The sequence below is a fragment of the Talaromyces rugulosus genome, chromosome V (assembly GCF_013368755.1).
Source record: "Talaromyces rugulosus chromosome V, complete sequence".
NCBI lineage: Eukaryota > Fungi > Ascomycota > Eurotiomycetes > Eurotiales > Trichocomaceae > Talaromyces > Talaromyces rugulosus.
In genome coordinates, this window is record NC_049565.1 from 123,640 (window position 1) to 139,220 (window position 15,581).

The 15,581-nt window shown below is 44.8% G+C and overlaps 5 protein-coding genes across 5 annotated transcripts; 4 read left to right on the top strand and 1 right to left on the bottom strand.

The window, feature by feature from the left end:
• Nucleotides 1–1,454: 1,454 nt before the first annotated feature.
• TRUGW13939_08591 (uncharacterized protein) lies at nucleotides 1,455–3,151 on the bottom strand (the record flags this gene model as incomplete). The annotated part of the gene is made up of 4 exons (XM_035491724.1): nucleotides 1,455–2,354; nucleotides 2,414–2,516; nucleotides 2,769–2,873; nucleotides 2,943–3,151. The coding sequence occupies 4 exons, from the start codon at nucleotides 3,149–3,151 to the stop codon at nucleotides 1,455–1,457; spliced, it is 1,317 nt and encodes a 438-aa protein (XP_035347617.1).
• Nucleotides 3,152–3,900: 749 nt separating this feature from the next.
• TRUGW13939_08592 (uncharacterized protein) lies at nucleotides 3,901–4,939 on the top strand (the record flags this gene model as incomplete). The annotated part of the gene is made up of 2 exons (XM_035491725.1): nucleotides 3,901–4,058; nucleotides 4,129–4,939. The coding sequence occupies 2 exons, from the start codon at nucleotides 3,901–3,903 to the stop codon at nucleotides 4,937–4,939; spliced, it is 969 nt and encodes a 322-aa protein (XP_035347618.1).
• Nucleotides 4,940–7,965: 3,026 nt separating this feature from the next.
• TRUGW13939_08593 (uncharacterized protein) lies at nucleotides 7,966–10,397 on the top strand (the record flags this gene model as incomplete). The annotated part of the gene is made up of 4 exons (XM_035491726.1): nucleotides 7,966–8,355; nucleotides 8,416–8,593; nucleotides 8,656–9,750; nucleotides 9,802–10,397. 4 exons carry the CDS (start codon nucleotides 7,966–7,968, stop codon nucleotides 10,395–10,397), a joined length of 2,259 nt encoding a protein of 752 aa, XP_035347619.1.
• A 1,236-nt stretch (nucleotides 10,398–11,633) lies between these two features.
• TRUGW13939_08594 (uncharacterized protein) lies at nucleotides 11,634–12,716 on the top strand (the record flags this gene model as incomplete). Its single annotated transcript, XM_035491727.1, has 1 exon — nucleotides 11,634–12,716. The coding sequence occupies one exon, from the start codon at nucleotides 11,634–11,636 to the stop codon at nucleotides 12,714–12,716; it is 1,083 nt and encodes a 360-aa protein (XP_035347620.1).
• A 1,533-nt stretch (nucleotides 12,717–14,249) lies between these two features.
• Nucleotides 14,250–15,484, top strand: TRUGW13939_08595 (uncharacterized protein; the record flags this gene model as incomplete). The annotated part of the gene is made up of 3 exons (XM_035491728.1): nucleotides 14,250–14,578; nucleotides 14,653–15,025; nucleotides 15,092–15,484. The coding sequence occupies 3 exons, from the start codon at nucleotides 14,250–14,252 to the stop codon at nucleotides 15,482–15,484; spliced, it is 1,095 nt and encodes a 364-aa protein (XP_035347621.1).
• Between the last annotated feature and the right edge of the window lie 97 nt (nucleotides 15,485–15,581).

Genomic DNA, 15,581 nt, shown 5'->3' on the forward strand with positions numbered 1-15,581 from the left:
ACTCTTCATCGACTCTGGCGAAGTTGTATCATTGAGCCACCAAGATGTAGTTGCCACTAGACCTTCCACGGTGTACATGTCAGAATGGGTAAGCATTCGAATAAAAGACATGGTGTCATCCGGCTCGTTTGTGATATCTGATAAAACAAATACTCGCACTCCATTGCCAGTAAAAGTGCAGTTTCTACCACGATAGTCAAGGGACTGTGCAGGATAAGCAGAGACGACTGTGCCTAGCAGTACTGCAGCCAAACCAAATATCAAAATCTCCATCACTGTCGACGTAATTAGATCCTTATAGCCAAGAACAATGAACACTCAATCAGTATTATAAACTATGAGACTTTTAGCTTCCAATATTCTCTCTGTGCATCATGGATCCGAATGGACATTTAAATAGAGAGTACATACAGATATTCCGTCTCTAAACTCCACCTGAACCGATATCCAATGTAAGTGGAGAAAGGTTCTGCGGGGTATTCTCATCCTCTTTCGATTAAATAATATTGTTTTGCTATGAGAAAGAGCGGGAATAAGTCAGCGGCTCAAACTTCCTTCTAGGGTAATTTTCCTTCCAAGGCAATTAGCCTGTCTATTGACTACCCGTCCCTGGTAGGTATAATTCCCAGCATAGGTAGTTCTATTAAAAAAAATACCTTTTGTCGATCAACATTTTAGCAATGCCACTTGCGTTTCTTTTTACTTTGAAATACGTGGTTCCAGCTTCATTAACTCGGTGTTTAGCTTTGCCTGTTTTGGAAGATAAAAGCGAAAAGTTGAACTCACTCGGGCGAATAATTATAGGCCCATTAAAAATAAGCTATGTATAGCATTGAGTTAATAATAATGCATCTTATATTTAAGTTATGGGTTCAAATGTTATCGCAGCAGGGTGCATATGTCAACTCGTGAATCATTCGTAGGAAAATATTTAACACTTCTTTGATCTTCCACCGTCGTACACCCGAACGAAATTTCCAAGATGAGTCAAGAAATCATTATGATATACTTTCAAGTGTTATCTAACAACCATATTGCTGTCCACCTATGCCAGGTTATATTCCACGAAACACGCATATCAAATATCTCGTCAAAACTCGCAAATAAATTCCATTGGCTACAGCCATTTCTGTCAGAGAATGAATGACTGACACAATAATTGCCAGCGTAGTTTGGGGGTTTTGTATTTGGAATACATGCCCAATCAATGAACCACTAAGGATGGTAGTGAGACTTGTCTCGGTTGACAATTTCCCAATACTTACTAGCACTTCTAGATCTAAACGTTTTTCCAAATCGAATCATCACAAGAAATGCTAGCGACGCAGCCATTCCAATAAATGCCGCCGAGATAAAACAATTCTGATATCCCAAATTTGTCAACCACGGAGTGATCCTGTGAAGTAGTCTATCAGTTCCATGTTCAGTGTTCGTCATCCATCTCCTGTATTATCTTACCCGTAGCCAATTGCAAAGGACATTGTGTTGCGCACAAGAATAACTGTGACGAGAGCATCGCTACTGATGTCATGGTAGCTATCTACGAGGTAATTGACACTCAGCGTGATGCCCATTGTGGAGGTGAAAGCCAGAGAGCCCATCCCAAATATTAAGCCGAACCAGTGGATACCGTGTTGGGCTCCCACGCCCCAAAGAATAAGGGATCCCGGTACCGTTATGATACAAATAGCAAAAGGCCATAAGCGCTGTTCAGATTCCATGATACCACCGTTGTGGCGCGCAAGCTTGATTGTTAGCCAGTCACTGATCCTACCAGAGACAAAAGCCGCGATAATAACGCCGATGCAACAGGACAAGTAACTAAGCCCAACCATTGATGAAGCAAAGTTATAAGGCTCCGCGGAAAGAATAATAGATGCCGTAGCATTAAGGACGTTGAACAAAACTAGATAAGAGCCATACGAGAACCCTGCATAGAAGATAACTGGCCAGCCCAGGAAACTCACGCTTTGAATGGCATGGCGAATCATGTTTTGGCTTGGGTTAAAATTCCAAACTGAAAGTTTCTGGAAGTATGTCTTCGATACAGTAGAGGCCTCGGCAACGTCGACTGTCTGTGGTGCCGGGGTGGCTAGTGGAACCTTTTCTTGGGCGGCCGAATGCATGACTGGCAGGCCAGGGGTAACTGTTACGCCACGGCTGTAGTTTGTTTCCTCCATAAATAATAACAGAAAGATGAGTGCCGCGCCTAAAAACACGGCTGGCCAGTAGAATACCCATTTCCACCCCTGGTACTCTGCGATAAAGCCGCAGATGACAGGAGCAAAATAGTTACTGCCTGCCAAGGTAAAGGCATAGATTCCCATATATGTTCCACGTTCATGAGTAAAATACTACTTATGTTTAGTTTCATTCTTTTGTGTCGTGGTGATTGGGACAAATGCGCACGTACCAAGTCAGTTACAGAAAGTTCCGGTAGGGCCTCGATAGGCGCGACGAAGAAACCTTGCAATATGCACTTAGCAATCCATGCGCGATTACTTTTGACGTATGCACTTTAGATAAATTAGCATATTATTCGACGTGAAAAATAAAGGCATCAAAGTAAGTTTTTGAGCAGCAGCACATTACCTCCAAACAGATGTACCCTAAGATGTTTCCATTAGACTCGAGAGTAAATATCAAGGAGGGCGGGGAGTCTTACAATTGCCCCAACGACTGAAATTAGAAAAGTTATACGTTTGCCATATCTTAGGGAAAATGGCTGCCAAAATAGTAGCCCCCAACCAAGAAAAAAAAACATATACCCAGTCCCTTGATTCAACGTATCGGTTGATACTCCGGTTGCCTCGGAAAGAGGGACGAGCACAGAGTATACTGTTGAAACCGATATACCAGCGAACCAAGTATACCTATGGTTATGATTAACACTAAGCTTTTCAATACCATATATTCCCCTTATTTTGGTTTGGGTATCTCACAGATTCTGGCAGATAAGTGACACTAGCTTGCGGCGAGGAGACCAATTAAGAGGATCATTGGGGTCGCTCGAAGGGGTGGGATCCAGGACAATGTCTTGTCTTGTCTGGGCATGACGAGATTGCACGGTGTGATCCAAATCTACCAAGTGAACTGTTCCAGGGATAGCAACCCCAAGCGGTCTGGTGCTATTCGTAACATCATTGTACATGATTTCAAGGTAAATAGCAATTCAACAGAGTTTATGCCTAATGAGCGTGAAAATCGAGGATAGTCCAGCGTTGCATTCTTCTTTGGTTACACGTAGTCATTCTTAACTATTCCTTAAGCTGAGTAAGCGCATGTAGATAAGGCGTAAATGAGCCAATGAGCTTATCAGAATTCGCGCCTTGGAGATATTTCTGCAGCTGACAATTTCATGAACATTTTCATGTTAAATCCAGGAGGATTCTTGAATAATCGAACAATACCTACGGCGGACAAAGAGGGGGGCGCAGTTGAGACGCAACTCAACCAGCATACCAAATACTTTGCGCTAGTATCTCCAAATTGAACAACATTGGTCGCCGTACATGCAGTAGCCCAAGTAACCTCGAATCGAATTCACGTTCTAGTTGTCTACCTTCAAAAGGACTTGATAGCCTGTTTCATTTTAAAAGCGATCGCAAAGCCTTGCATCTCCATGGCGGTGCGGGGTCGTTCAAATGTTGGCCGGCGAGTTCAAGGGAAGGAGTTTGCGATCATTTCCCCACGCTTATCGTTTTATGGCATCCACTGTGTGCCAACAAGGATTTGGGATCGAGTAACAAGGACAATTTGATGTGGAACCGGAGCGGAGCACAATCGCTTGCTGCTTTGGAGATCCGTTCTTGTTATAAATAGCAGGTACAATGCTAAACAAGTCCTTTATTATTTATTTATTTTATCCACATATTTCTCAGTACACCTACTGGATCCAACATGTCAAAACTCGTACGAGTCGGGGCCGTCCAATCAGAGCCAGTATGGCTTGATCTCAACGGTAGTGTTGATAAAACAATCTCACTAATTGAAGAGGCGGCCGCGAAAGGTGTCAATGTCCTCGGGTTTCCAGAAGTTTGGATTCCTGGATATCCATGGTAGGTAAATCAGGCAGATACATCGATTTTAGGAGCCCATAACTGACCGACAATGAATTTCGCTGGCCAGGAGTATGTGGACATCGGCAGTAATCGAAAATTCCCACATTATTCATGAATACATGAATAACTCGATGCGAAAGGACTCACCCGAGATGAAGAGAATCCAAGCAGCTGTGAAAAAGGCTGGCATGGTGGTCGTGTTGGGCTATAGCGAGCGTGAAGGGGGGAGCTTGTACATGGCGCAATCTTTTATCAGTCCGTCAGGCGATATAGTACATCATCGTCGCAAGATCAAGCCGACTCACATCGAGCGTACTATCTGGGGCGAGGGTCAAGCCGAGTCACTCACTTGCGTCGTAGACTCTCCCTTTGGGAAGATCGGTGGGCTTAACTGTTGGGAGCATCTTCAGCCCCTGCTACGGTATTACGAGTACTCACAGGGAGTACAAATTCACGTCGCCTCTTGGCCGGCAGAGTTTGAGATGCCAGATCCCGAGAAGATTGCTTGGTTGTATCATGAGACTGGAGAGGCTTCTTATCGCGCAAGCCAGTTCTTCGCCATCGAGGGGCAAGCTTTTGTGCTGGTGGCATCGCAAGTTTTAACCGAGAAGAATCTGCACAAGAACAACTTAATCGGAAACCCAGTGACCACAACGCCTGGGGGTGGCTTCTCGATGATATTTGGTCCAGATGGAAAGCCGTTATGCGAGCCAGTAGACGCTGGGTCAGAGGTGATTCTTACAGCTGATATTGATCTTCGAGATATCGACAAGCCGAAGGCATTCATTGATGTTGTAGGGCACTATGCTAGACCGGATCTCTTGAGCCTGTTGGTGAACCCTACTGAGGATAAGCATGTGACGGCAATGAAAAAGTGAGGATGGTGAGGATTTGCTCCTCTTCAATGTTCCTAGGTATATAGTACGCCCAGGTAGATATTTACCTTTAGATAAAACCAATTTTATCAAATAAACCAAGGAGTATTGGTATTCCACATCGCCGGGTTCCACCATTGAAACACTAAGCGGCTCCCTATATCTGCTTGTAGGTCTCGCCGCTTCCACAGTGACTCAATTATATTTCTGAGTACAAAGACATTTCCAATTTTACGGTCTTGGTCCATTTGATCCAGCGTGTGAAGAACGGTAATCCGATGTTTGTCCGTCTCCGCCTCACATGCCAAAACAAATAGTGGCCATGGACTGGTGCAAATTGGAAGCCTCTCCAATATTTGGAATGCTTGCTGAACATATATGGATATGCGACTAATTTTCGATTCCGTATCTACCCGCAAGAGGTAAATGAGAGCCGCCAGACGATAAAATTCAGCCGTGTTGAGAATTTTGATCTTTTGGAGCTGAACAGCCATACATTTGTCGTCTTCGGTAGATTCTGCGTGCTGTGAAATTAGTAGCAACTGAGATTCGAGTTTTCTAGGTATGTTTGTGTATTGACCAGCGTGTAATCCATCACGCAATAGGTTTATATCGCGAATAATATGAAGAAGCTCTAGCGAACAGCCAATCGAACCAACGATCTTAAACAGATGGTTAGATACGGTAAATCAGTATTCATAACGCAATTGGTTTCGGTCATCCTCACCTCTGAGTTACTGGAAGTATCCGAAAATGAATCCAGTACTAGTGATTTTTCGTTGGCCAAAGGGCTGAAAAACTGGCTAAAGCCTCCCAACACTTCATGGTAAAGGTACCAAGTGAAGAGGAAACCGGATATAGTATTCCGGTTTGTGGTGCTTGAAAGACGTCGGAGAATATAATTTGCACCTTTTAAATGCACGTGCCAGTTCTCCTCGGTCTCATCAAATACCTAGTTTCAGTGGTAAGCTAACAGAGACGCAGATCATTACAAGACGATTGGAAAATTAAGGCTCACACTATACACACAGAGCATCAGAGAGGTAGCAAGTTGGGTATTTGCTACACCCCAGTTCGCTGGTGTTTGCTCGCTCGCAAGAGATTTGCATAAATATCGAAGAGCCTTGGTCTTAAACGGCAGTGCTACCTGCGTGCCAAATCGATGAAAACTCGAAACGGCCAAAATGGCATTCAGCAATGCAGTTGATGCCTCACATGATTTAGAGAGTGCCTGAGGGAGCAGCTCTATTCGGAACCCGTTTTTTGTGTCTATTGTTGAGATCATGCTAGATATTCTGCGTTCGTCTAGTGATGCCCATTTATGATTAGCAGCCATACAAACTCTCCCAGGAAGCCTACATAGTAAATCCGAGGAGATGGTTTTCGTTTTATCTCACAGTACAGTAGCAACTCTGCAGCTTTACCGGATATGTCGAATGGCCACGGTGGAATGCTGAGCGGAGCTGGGCACGCAGTACAAATCCTTCTTTCCGAGGTCAATTGAAGGATTGTGGTAGGTCGAAGTGTAGGTGTCAGATCCTCGTAGTTCGTATTCAAAAACTGCTGTCCATAGAGTCTTTCAGGGCTGGACGGCAGCAGGTCGACAGCATCTGCTGGCAGTGTGACTTGGCCAGATTTTCTTCTGCCATCATGTTGATCCGGCCACACGAGTTGAAGACCGTACCCCAGGCAGTGCCTTCTGGTTCGCACACAGTTCTGACAAGACGGGAGTTGTTTGTCACAACCTATTTTTCTTTCTATGTGCTCTGGATCAGTATAATTGTGCGATTAAGGATTGGTGCTGTTCATTCGAATTCTTCCAGCATTCAAACTCGTACTCTTGCAGGTTCGGCAGCCCTGAGTAGCCTTCATTTCTCTTTGCGTGGATTCACGACGATACAACAAATTTACACACGCATATACACGTCTAGGCTGTTCCTTTTTTTCTCCCTCTCTTTTGTTTGTATTGCCGCGATGTTACTCCTTGGAAAATGAATGCGACCATGGTCGGCTGGAAGAATTTCACTCTAGTATCCACAAAGTTCCGCGCTAGTTAACTAACAACTGGCAATTGTGAAGAGAGATTATAGGACAGGGTCATAAAATTTTCGCACGAAATGGGCATAGTATGTAGGTTTTCAGTTTTTATTTATGTTGCTTTACTATTTTGCTACTACAAGACTTCAAATGTTTCGACGAGGGGGCGATCGGGTGTTAGGAAAGGCCTATCGCATGTAGTTGAGACGATCGCCCATGGTCATGTTTATTTCGCGGGGGGCCGAATAAGAAATTCAAGTTTTAAAATATATTATGGAATATCAATTGATAAGACGCATAATGGTCTTGTTAGAGCAGATTCCATGCGCCGCTCAGAGATAGGGAAAACATTCCATCCATGAACATGATGAACACCTCTATCGTAGATAATAATCATGTGCCCCGACACATGGCAAAGCGAAATCCCAGCACAAATCTGGGATCCATTTCTAATTTTTCTATTCGCGGGCTTTGGCCCTTCGGCGTTTTGGCTGAACGACAACCATTCGGTGCTCGCATGAACTAGTGTTGGTCTGTAACTCTAGCTCTTTATCTCTCCCTCAGGTTGGATCATCGCACACGCCAATATTACCCGTTGTCCCACTTTCATGGGGCTCCTGATCTCAGAGCTTGGCTTTATCGCCAGTGTGTAATAGGCCGACGAGTGACTGCATGAAGCGCAAACGAGCGTAACTCATGCATATGGGATATTTGATGATATCGGGCAAAAATCTGCCTTCAGATTACCAAAAATTAAGCCAACTTTTCTAATCACAATAATAATAGAAAGCCTAGCTGATGCGCATTGTTGCAATTCTAGGCACTAGCTGGCATATATACCGTAGGCTAATTCCTCCAGGTCCCCCGCCGCGCCGCGCGCTTTGTCAGGCAAGAACACTCGCCAGCTCGCCAGCCTCATCGACATACATCTGCATTACGCGATTCGTGTTGAATAGTATCGATTCACGGTTCCTATGAATTTACAGCAAGGTATGGCTTACGACTGGGCATTGCCGCAGCTGCGACGAGTTCTGCCTTTGGACGACGGCGAACTTTTGCAGATCCTCGCCCATGCCGCCGATCTTCCGGATGCAAAGGCTGCGGAATATTTACAAAGCATACTAGGCAAATCTCCAGAATCTATAGAGTTTATTCTTTTGTTTGCAGGTCGTCGCGCAGAGCTATCAGACCCCCAAGCCAGAAACCTTGGCGATATATCTTCCTCGACGGCATGCAAGGACACTATTCACGGGGTTACAGATGCGCGACATGCACAGCTGCTAGATAACAGGTCACCATCTAGAAGCGGTTCGCGCATGCTCGCTACGAGCCACTACACCAACGCAGTGATCGAGGCTGGCAAGTGGCGTGCGAGAGACGAGGTGCGTGCCGCAACGAAAGATACCTGTATTGTCAGTGAGTGATACTAATGTAGCCCACAGCAAGAGATGCAGCAAAGACTTCAGGATCTTCGTTACCAATATCGTATTTATAATAGTGATATCGAACCAGAGCACGAAGCAGATTATTGGTGCTCTTGTCCCATCCATCAGTACCAGCAACGTAAATGGAGTCGGCGAGGAGTGCAGGAATTGTGGTCGAAAGCGGTCATGTATCCAGGTATATTTGGCGATTCGCTATCACGCATACTATATCCTTGAGCTAATTTATGACACAAAAAGGGGAGAGACATTACAACGACCTCCAAAACGGTTTCGGCTTCTTTAGTAACCCATACACCTTTCGCGTGGTTTCGCCATACGGATATGGACAGCAAGGTTTCTGGGCCATGCAAAGGCCCGTTCCATTTTATCACGCGAGAGCGATTCGGGAAACAATTTCCTTGAATGCGCAACTGAATGCCGAGGCTCAGAGTAAGGTTGATTCTCAAGAGCCGAAACACAGCATCTGGGAAGAAGATGCTATATCTGACGCCATGGCAGACATGGGATTTATTGACAAACCGCCAGTCAATGTTGAGAAAAAGACTTCAATTGAGAAGGCAGCAGCGCAAGCCCCTGAAAAAAAACGACACGGCCGCTTTCCCTCTTCTAAAAGCTTCAACCTAGGGCTTAAAAATCTCAAACGAGCTGTTAGTATAAAGTCCTCCGAACAAAAGGCCATCGAAAACGCCATGGGCCTTCGAGAGGCAATCATCGCAGAAGAGTACGGGCGATGGCCCGACGAGCAGTGGCGTCTGATTGTGAGGGCATACCAAGAGAAAGTAGGCATGGCTACGAAGATAGCTGATCTTCGAGCTCACCGGCCTCTTCAGTATTTGCACTTGCTCAGAGCAGGCTATTTTGAGCCAATTCCTGCGGCATGGGCAAACCAAGCATCAAACCCATTGAAATTCAATATCGAAGCAGCATCTGGGTGGAGAGGTATCACCCCAACTTGGCGTGGTTTCGAGGATATCGCAGAAGAACGTTTGTACTGGGTACTCAACCATCGAGATGGCAGTGCGGGTGTGCGAATGAAACCCGACTTCATCTCCGAGATGAACATGGCCCAGGCCAGAATGGCCAATGCAGTCGAACCCCCGCCATTGTACTATTCAGCCACCGATACCTGTCGACTACAGCACACGTCAGAATCATACAGCAAGCAGGTCATGCCAGCTCCATTTCGACCGCATGATAGTCCTGAAATGCCTACCGATGACACGATGATTCTCTTAGACGTCTCTGGGTCTATGGTCTTTGATCCTGTTCGACCGGTCTATGACCAATACCTTATTACCAACTACGTGAGATCGTCTCAGCCCAAAAATGGAGGTAAGGCCGCAAATGACTTCGGTGCCAAAAGAAAATATTGACTATTATTAGACGTTGCGAAGGCTATCATTCGGCGGTTTGCTGATGCGATGGCGAATCATGATCATCAATACGATGGCTACGACTTAGTCACTTTTGCCAACGAGTCCCATCACATTGGTAAAATCAGCAACAAGAATTTCGATGCAATGTGGTGCAACAATGTATGCTTCGGCGGGGGAACCCGAGTTATGACGGGGTGGCAGAAGGTCAAGGAACTTCATTTTCAAAAGCATTCACAGTCGGCGACCCACCACCCTATCTATGGATGGCAAGCAGGACCCAGCACTCCCATACTCCGGCTGTTGCTTTTGCTAGATGGAGAAGCTACTGACATGGATGAGTTTGAGCTGGATCTCCTGGGCCTCTCCTGGGCCCATATAACCATCTTTCTCATAGGAGTTGATGGATGCCCTCATCATCACCGGCATGCGAATGAATTACAGCGAATAAGCGACTTCAATCACCATGTTTCCTTCGTCGATGCACAGGGGAACTGTCCCGAACGATTTGTCACGCATGAATTGCTCAAACGCCATCTGGGTTACGACATGTCAATGAAAGAATTTGAGAGAATGGAGGATCTTCCTCCGTATTCCGAACAGTGAACTGTACTATTACACAATAGCAATTTCCACCGGTCTCCTCTTCAAATTTGTAGAGAACTCCAATTATGTCCCCGCACCAGAATGTAGTCAATTATATGTATTGTGGGAAGGATATGGATCGTAGGTCGCACTTTTCCAACATTGAACATTCAATATGAATCAAAAAACACCAACCAAATTTCGACATACCTTCAAGATGCTGGCACCAGTACAATCAATATACGTATTTTACTTTCTGATGTATCAGCTCTTTCCTTCTACTGTCTGACCCGAGTCCTCGTGTCACACCAGCGTGCGGAGCCTGGCACAACGTCTGCAAGGGATGGATAGATGGATCTGCTGAGCACATAGCAAATAATTGAATAATTGTCAAGCTCATACGCACTATAGGCTATTACGTATTAAGTAATAACTAACCTAGCGGAAATAGGTGACTTGCTAGACTCTTATGCTCGATGATGCAAATAATCGGACTTGTCCACAAATCGCATGTAAACCTGCACATGCACCTATGAGTCTTCTTACTTACCGGTGCAGCTTATCACCATGGGTTAGCTATCGAGAATTGAAAGTTTTATGATTATTGATTTATGTATCTATTTCGTGGTTGCTTTTTACCGTCCGAGCTCTAACTTCGAGAAAAATCGCCCTGATCCAGTATTCTCTTCGATGTAGTAAATGCATATATTTTATTCCTTGTATGTATTTATTTTATCCAACTCCATGACCGTCAGACATTACACATTTAAATCAAACTCATTCTTATCGAATATACAGTCTCCAAAGTCAACCTTTTTCATCTCTGCGGGCGCGTGTGGCTTGTAAAAAAACTAATAACACAAAGGACTAGAAAGATAGAATAAACCATCCACCATTGACTTTTAGTATGTAAAATAAAATAGTATATCATTCACCAAATAATATGATAATAATGCCAAGAGTCATTGTGAAGTCCCGGAAACACAGGCTTGTCGGAAATTGCAGCACATTCCCGACGTCTAGTTCGCCATTCCCGACGAACACGGTCTTTTCCGATTTTCTTTCCCGATAGTTGACCTCGTCTTGTACAAGTCCCCCTGCTATGTCTAAATTATTATTATATTTCACTTTCGATGAAATACTATTTCCCCCTCCGTCAACAAACCTTCACACTGATATTTTCTGATTCTCGTTGCAATTGACTTCGCTTCATCCACTGGAAACTTAGCAGAAACCAGTGGTACCGAAACCTACAGTATGCCTGTCTCTGAGTTCTATGCTGGGGAGCCACCCCTTAAGTACAGTTTCATGGACGACTATAGCGAAGGAGCGCATCCCCAAATCCTCGACTCTCTCCTACGTAATAATCGCACGCAACAAACATCGTACGGAAAAGACGACTTCTGTGAGCAAGCGCGAAAATCGATCAGACAACATCTTGGTTGCAGCGAGAGCGAAGTCTCAATTCATTTTGTGCCCAGTGGAACTTCAGCGAATCTTATTTCGATATCCAGCTGTCTTCGCCCCTTTGAAGCTGTTATTGCTGTGGATTCTGGTCATATCGTGAGCAAAGAAGCCGGGGCAATCGAGGCGACTGGGCACAAGATAATTCAGGTGCCGGCGGTGAATGGGAAAATGACACCAGAGACCCTTGAAAAGGGGTTTAGACAAAACCAATTTGCTCCCCACATGGCAAAGCCTCGTCTTGTATACATCTCCAACGCCTCCGAAATTGGTACAGTGTACACCAAGTCAGAACTGTGCCAGATTTCAGAAACGTGCCGGAAGCTTGGACTTTTATTATTTATGGACGGTGCCCGGATTGGGGCCGCTTTGTCGTCGCACAAGAATGACATGGCCTGGCGAGATATTGTAGACTTTACCGACATATTCTGGATTGGTGGCACAAAACTAGGGGCTTTGTTGGGGGAGGCCATCGTCATCAAGAATACACAAATTGCGCAGGACTTTATTTATCACCTCAAGCAGCATGGTGCCTTACTCGCCAAGGGACGAGTGATAGGTATTCAATTCTTAGAGTTGTTCGGCTCTAATTTATTTCTTGAATTGGGATCGCATGCAAATGCCATGGCGCTGCGGATATCAACTCTTCTAACTGAGCTCGGATTTATGCTCAGTGCTGAGACAGAAACAAACCAAGTTTTCGTGAAGCTTCCTCTGGCTTTAGTGGACCACTTGCAGAGCAGATTTCATTTTTATATCTGGGAGGAAACCGGAGACGGGCATGCAGTGGTGAGGTTTGTTACATCTTGGGCTACTGAAGCCATGCAAGTTGACAAGCTCAATGCGTACATAAAACAGGGGCTAGTTTTAATGTAGTACATTGGACTCGGAGGGGCTTTTTATTTTATTTTATTTTTTTGGTTTCAAATGCCAATTGACCAAGGGACGGTCGTAGACGAGGTCGACGGTTAAATTACGTCCAAAATGACGGGTGGAAATGCGGCCGTATTCACTGGTCCTGGTTGTGAAAAAAGCTCTCTCGCAAAATAAACTTGATTTAATTATTTATTATGGCCATGATCTAGAGAACATGATCACATACAACAATAACATCGATTAGTCCACCATAGTATGCTCCTTGCTTAATACTGCGATGCTACCAGTGGCCCCACTAATTAGTAACCCTTGTGGCCAAGTGATTGGACGACTCCTCATCTCGGTCAATTTTCATGTCTTAAACTGTGTCAATCTTGACCAAGGTTGATTGTGCGCTCGCATTAAACAGTCTTGCGATATTACCAGTTGCCAATTTTCTCAATCCCCGACAAGTGTCACAAGATCGAAGCTACAGAGTAAACCTAAGACATGCGACTATCGGTCTCATGCGAACGTTGCCGGTGAGTAATGGCTGCGTGGTGGCGAATCTGATGCTATCTATCCTTGCAATTATACCCACAAGTTGGTTGGGATTTCGTACTGAATAGTGATTTAGGAAAGCCAAAGTCAAATGTATTCATGAAGGAAGCCCGCCATGCCGACGGTGCCAAAAAGGCCAAGTACAAGGATGCACTCTTTCAAGTCCTCGTTCATCCCCGATGATCAATAAAAGTGCGATAAGGGATGACAATGCTGGAAAGAAAGGGCACCCCATCAAGTCGTCGTCTTCAAGACTACTTACGACACCTCGCAACTCTCCGTCGACTCATCCACAAAATAGTAACGATTTTCATAGCAAGGCCCCAGCCAATCCATTATTAACCGTGCCATCGTCCACAATTATCGACGCCTGCGAAATCTATAGGAAGAAATTCCCCGTGGCAAACTTTTTGCATTACCCATCTTTGATATCGGACTTGTCATCAGATCAGTCAAAGGTTGACCCCGTGTTCATTTCTTCTCTCTTGTCAATGTGCGCTCGGTTTATGCCTGGCTGTGGACTGGAAGACGAAGACGTTTATGCTGAGTATGCACGGTCTGAGGTTTCCCGCCGAGCTTTTGAGGCTCCCTCTTTATCTATAGCTCAATCACTAGTCATACTTTCGTTTTACGAGTGGGGTTCTGGCCATCCATATAAATCGTGGATGTATATAGGTAACGGCTAACTCTTTGTTGCTTTAAATGCTTTTAAGGACTATGCATTGCTAACTACTACTAGGAATGGCCATGTATATGATACAGTCCCTGTTAAGAATGACAGACGACACTATGGAGCAGAACCCACAGGAATTCCATTCCTTACAAACACAGTACGAGCTGCTTGTCCGTACGTACTGGGTTTGTTTTTCTCAGGATTGCGAACTGAGCTCGGGGGCAAGACAACATTTTGCGCTATCTTTTCGCTCAATCTCTGTTCCGCTACCGATCAGTGATCATGATTTCACATTCAACAAACACTCACAGGGACGTTTAATGCCTAAAAACATGACTCTCCAACATTTCGGTGCTAGCTTTTTAACGATTGATCATGGCCTAGCAATAGTGGCACGTGGATTTGATATCTTTGTACGAATTCTAAGATATGCGAATGTGAACCGTCGAGCACATGTTCTTTCTTCCTTCTCACCCTCTTTTTCAAACTCTCCCGTTGACTCCACATGGCAAAGCCTAAAGGATGAGCTGGATGAATGGAGAAATATTCAAGATACGACCGTTCGGTTTCCTGACACCAGTGTCCAGGCACACGTTGCCTTTGGATACGGCGAACTTTTTACTTATGTGAATCTAATATTTTTCATGAGGTATGTTGTTTTAATTTTATACACCACGATTTAAGCCCGAGTCGGCTGGAAAATACTGACAGGGTGGAATTTAGTGTTCTATTTCTTCATCGTGACCGTTTATTGTCCGACTTAAGACGCTTCTCCGAAGCACATGCCGATAACAGGAACAATACAACGGTTGACAGCGAAGACAGAGTTCGAAATGATGACGATGCCACTCTCGTGTGCATATTTGAAGCAGCTAAAAATATTGGTGTTATTTTATCGGCTGTGGAGAATTCTCAAGCACCAGTCATTACCCCTTACTCTGGATTCAGTGTCTTTGTGGCTGTCCATGTGAATATGTACGCGACTATTGCCCCTCATAAATATCCGGGGGGGTTGAAAAGCGCCGAGGATGAGAAGAAGAAGAACTTGCTGTATCTTGAGCGTCTAACGCAGTTCTGGCCCGTTGGCCACCAATGGGTGAGTTTTCCTCTATATATTGCCCGCGGAAAAAGATATACAAAAGCTAACTCAAAGTTGGTAAAGTGGCACACTGTACAGGAGGCAGAAAAATTCTATGGGGCTGCCAAGAGAAGTGAATCAATTGACGCAGCTTCAACTAGTCGACCCAGTCATTTGGCTCTTGCAAGTACTCTAGACGAGTATGGGGATATCAGGCACCAAAGTTCTGTTCATCGGGTCTCTCGTGAGGGTGAACCACTTCAGGGCAACGATAGATATTCCCGCACTGAAGAACATCAGCGCACTGCAAGACAATCAAATATACCACGGGAATCCATGTCCCTGGATGGTAATACGATGTTAGGCGATAACGAAAGCAATAATATGCTTTTTCACAGCCTAGAAGCAGAATTAATGCAATGGCCTTTCATAGATGAGACATGGTCGACTGGAATTGAATCTGGATGGCTTAATTGAATGCCACTTCTTTTTGGCTAACGTTGACCGTGCCACTGAACCTTTATGGGCGTTCTAACATTCGCAGTTATCGCGACTATTTTTCAATTTTTAACTA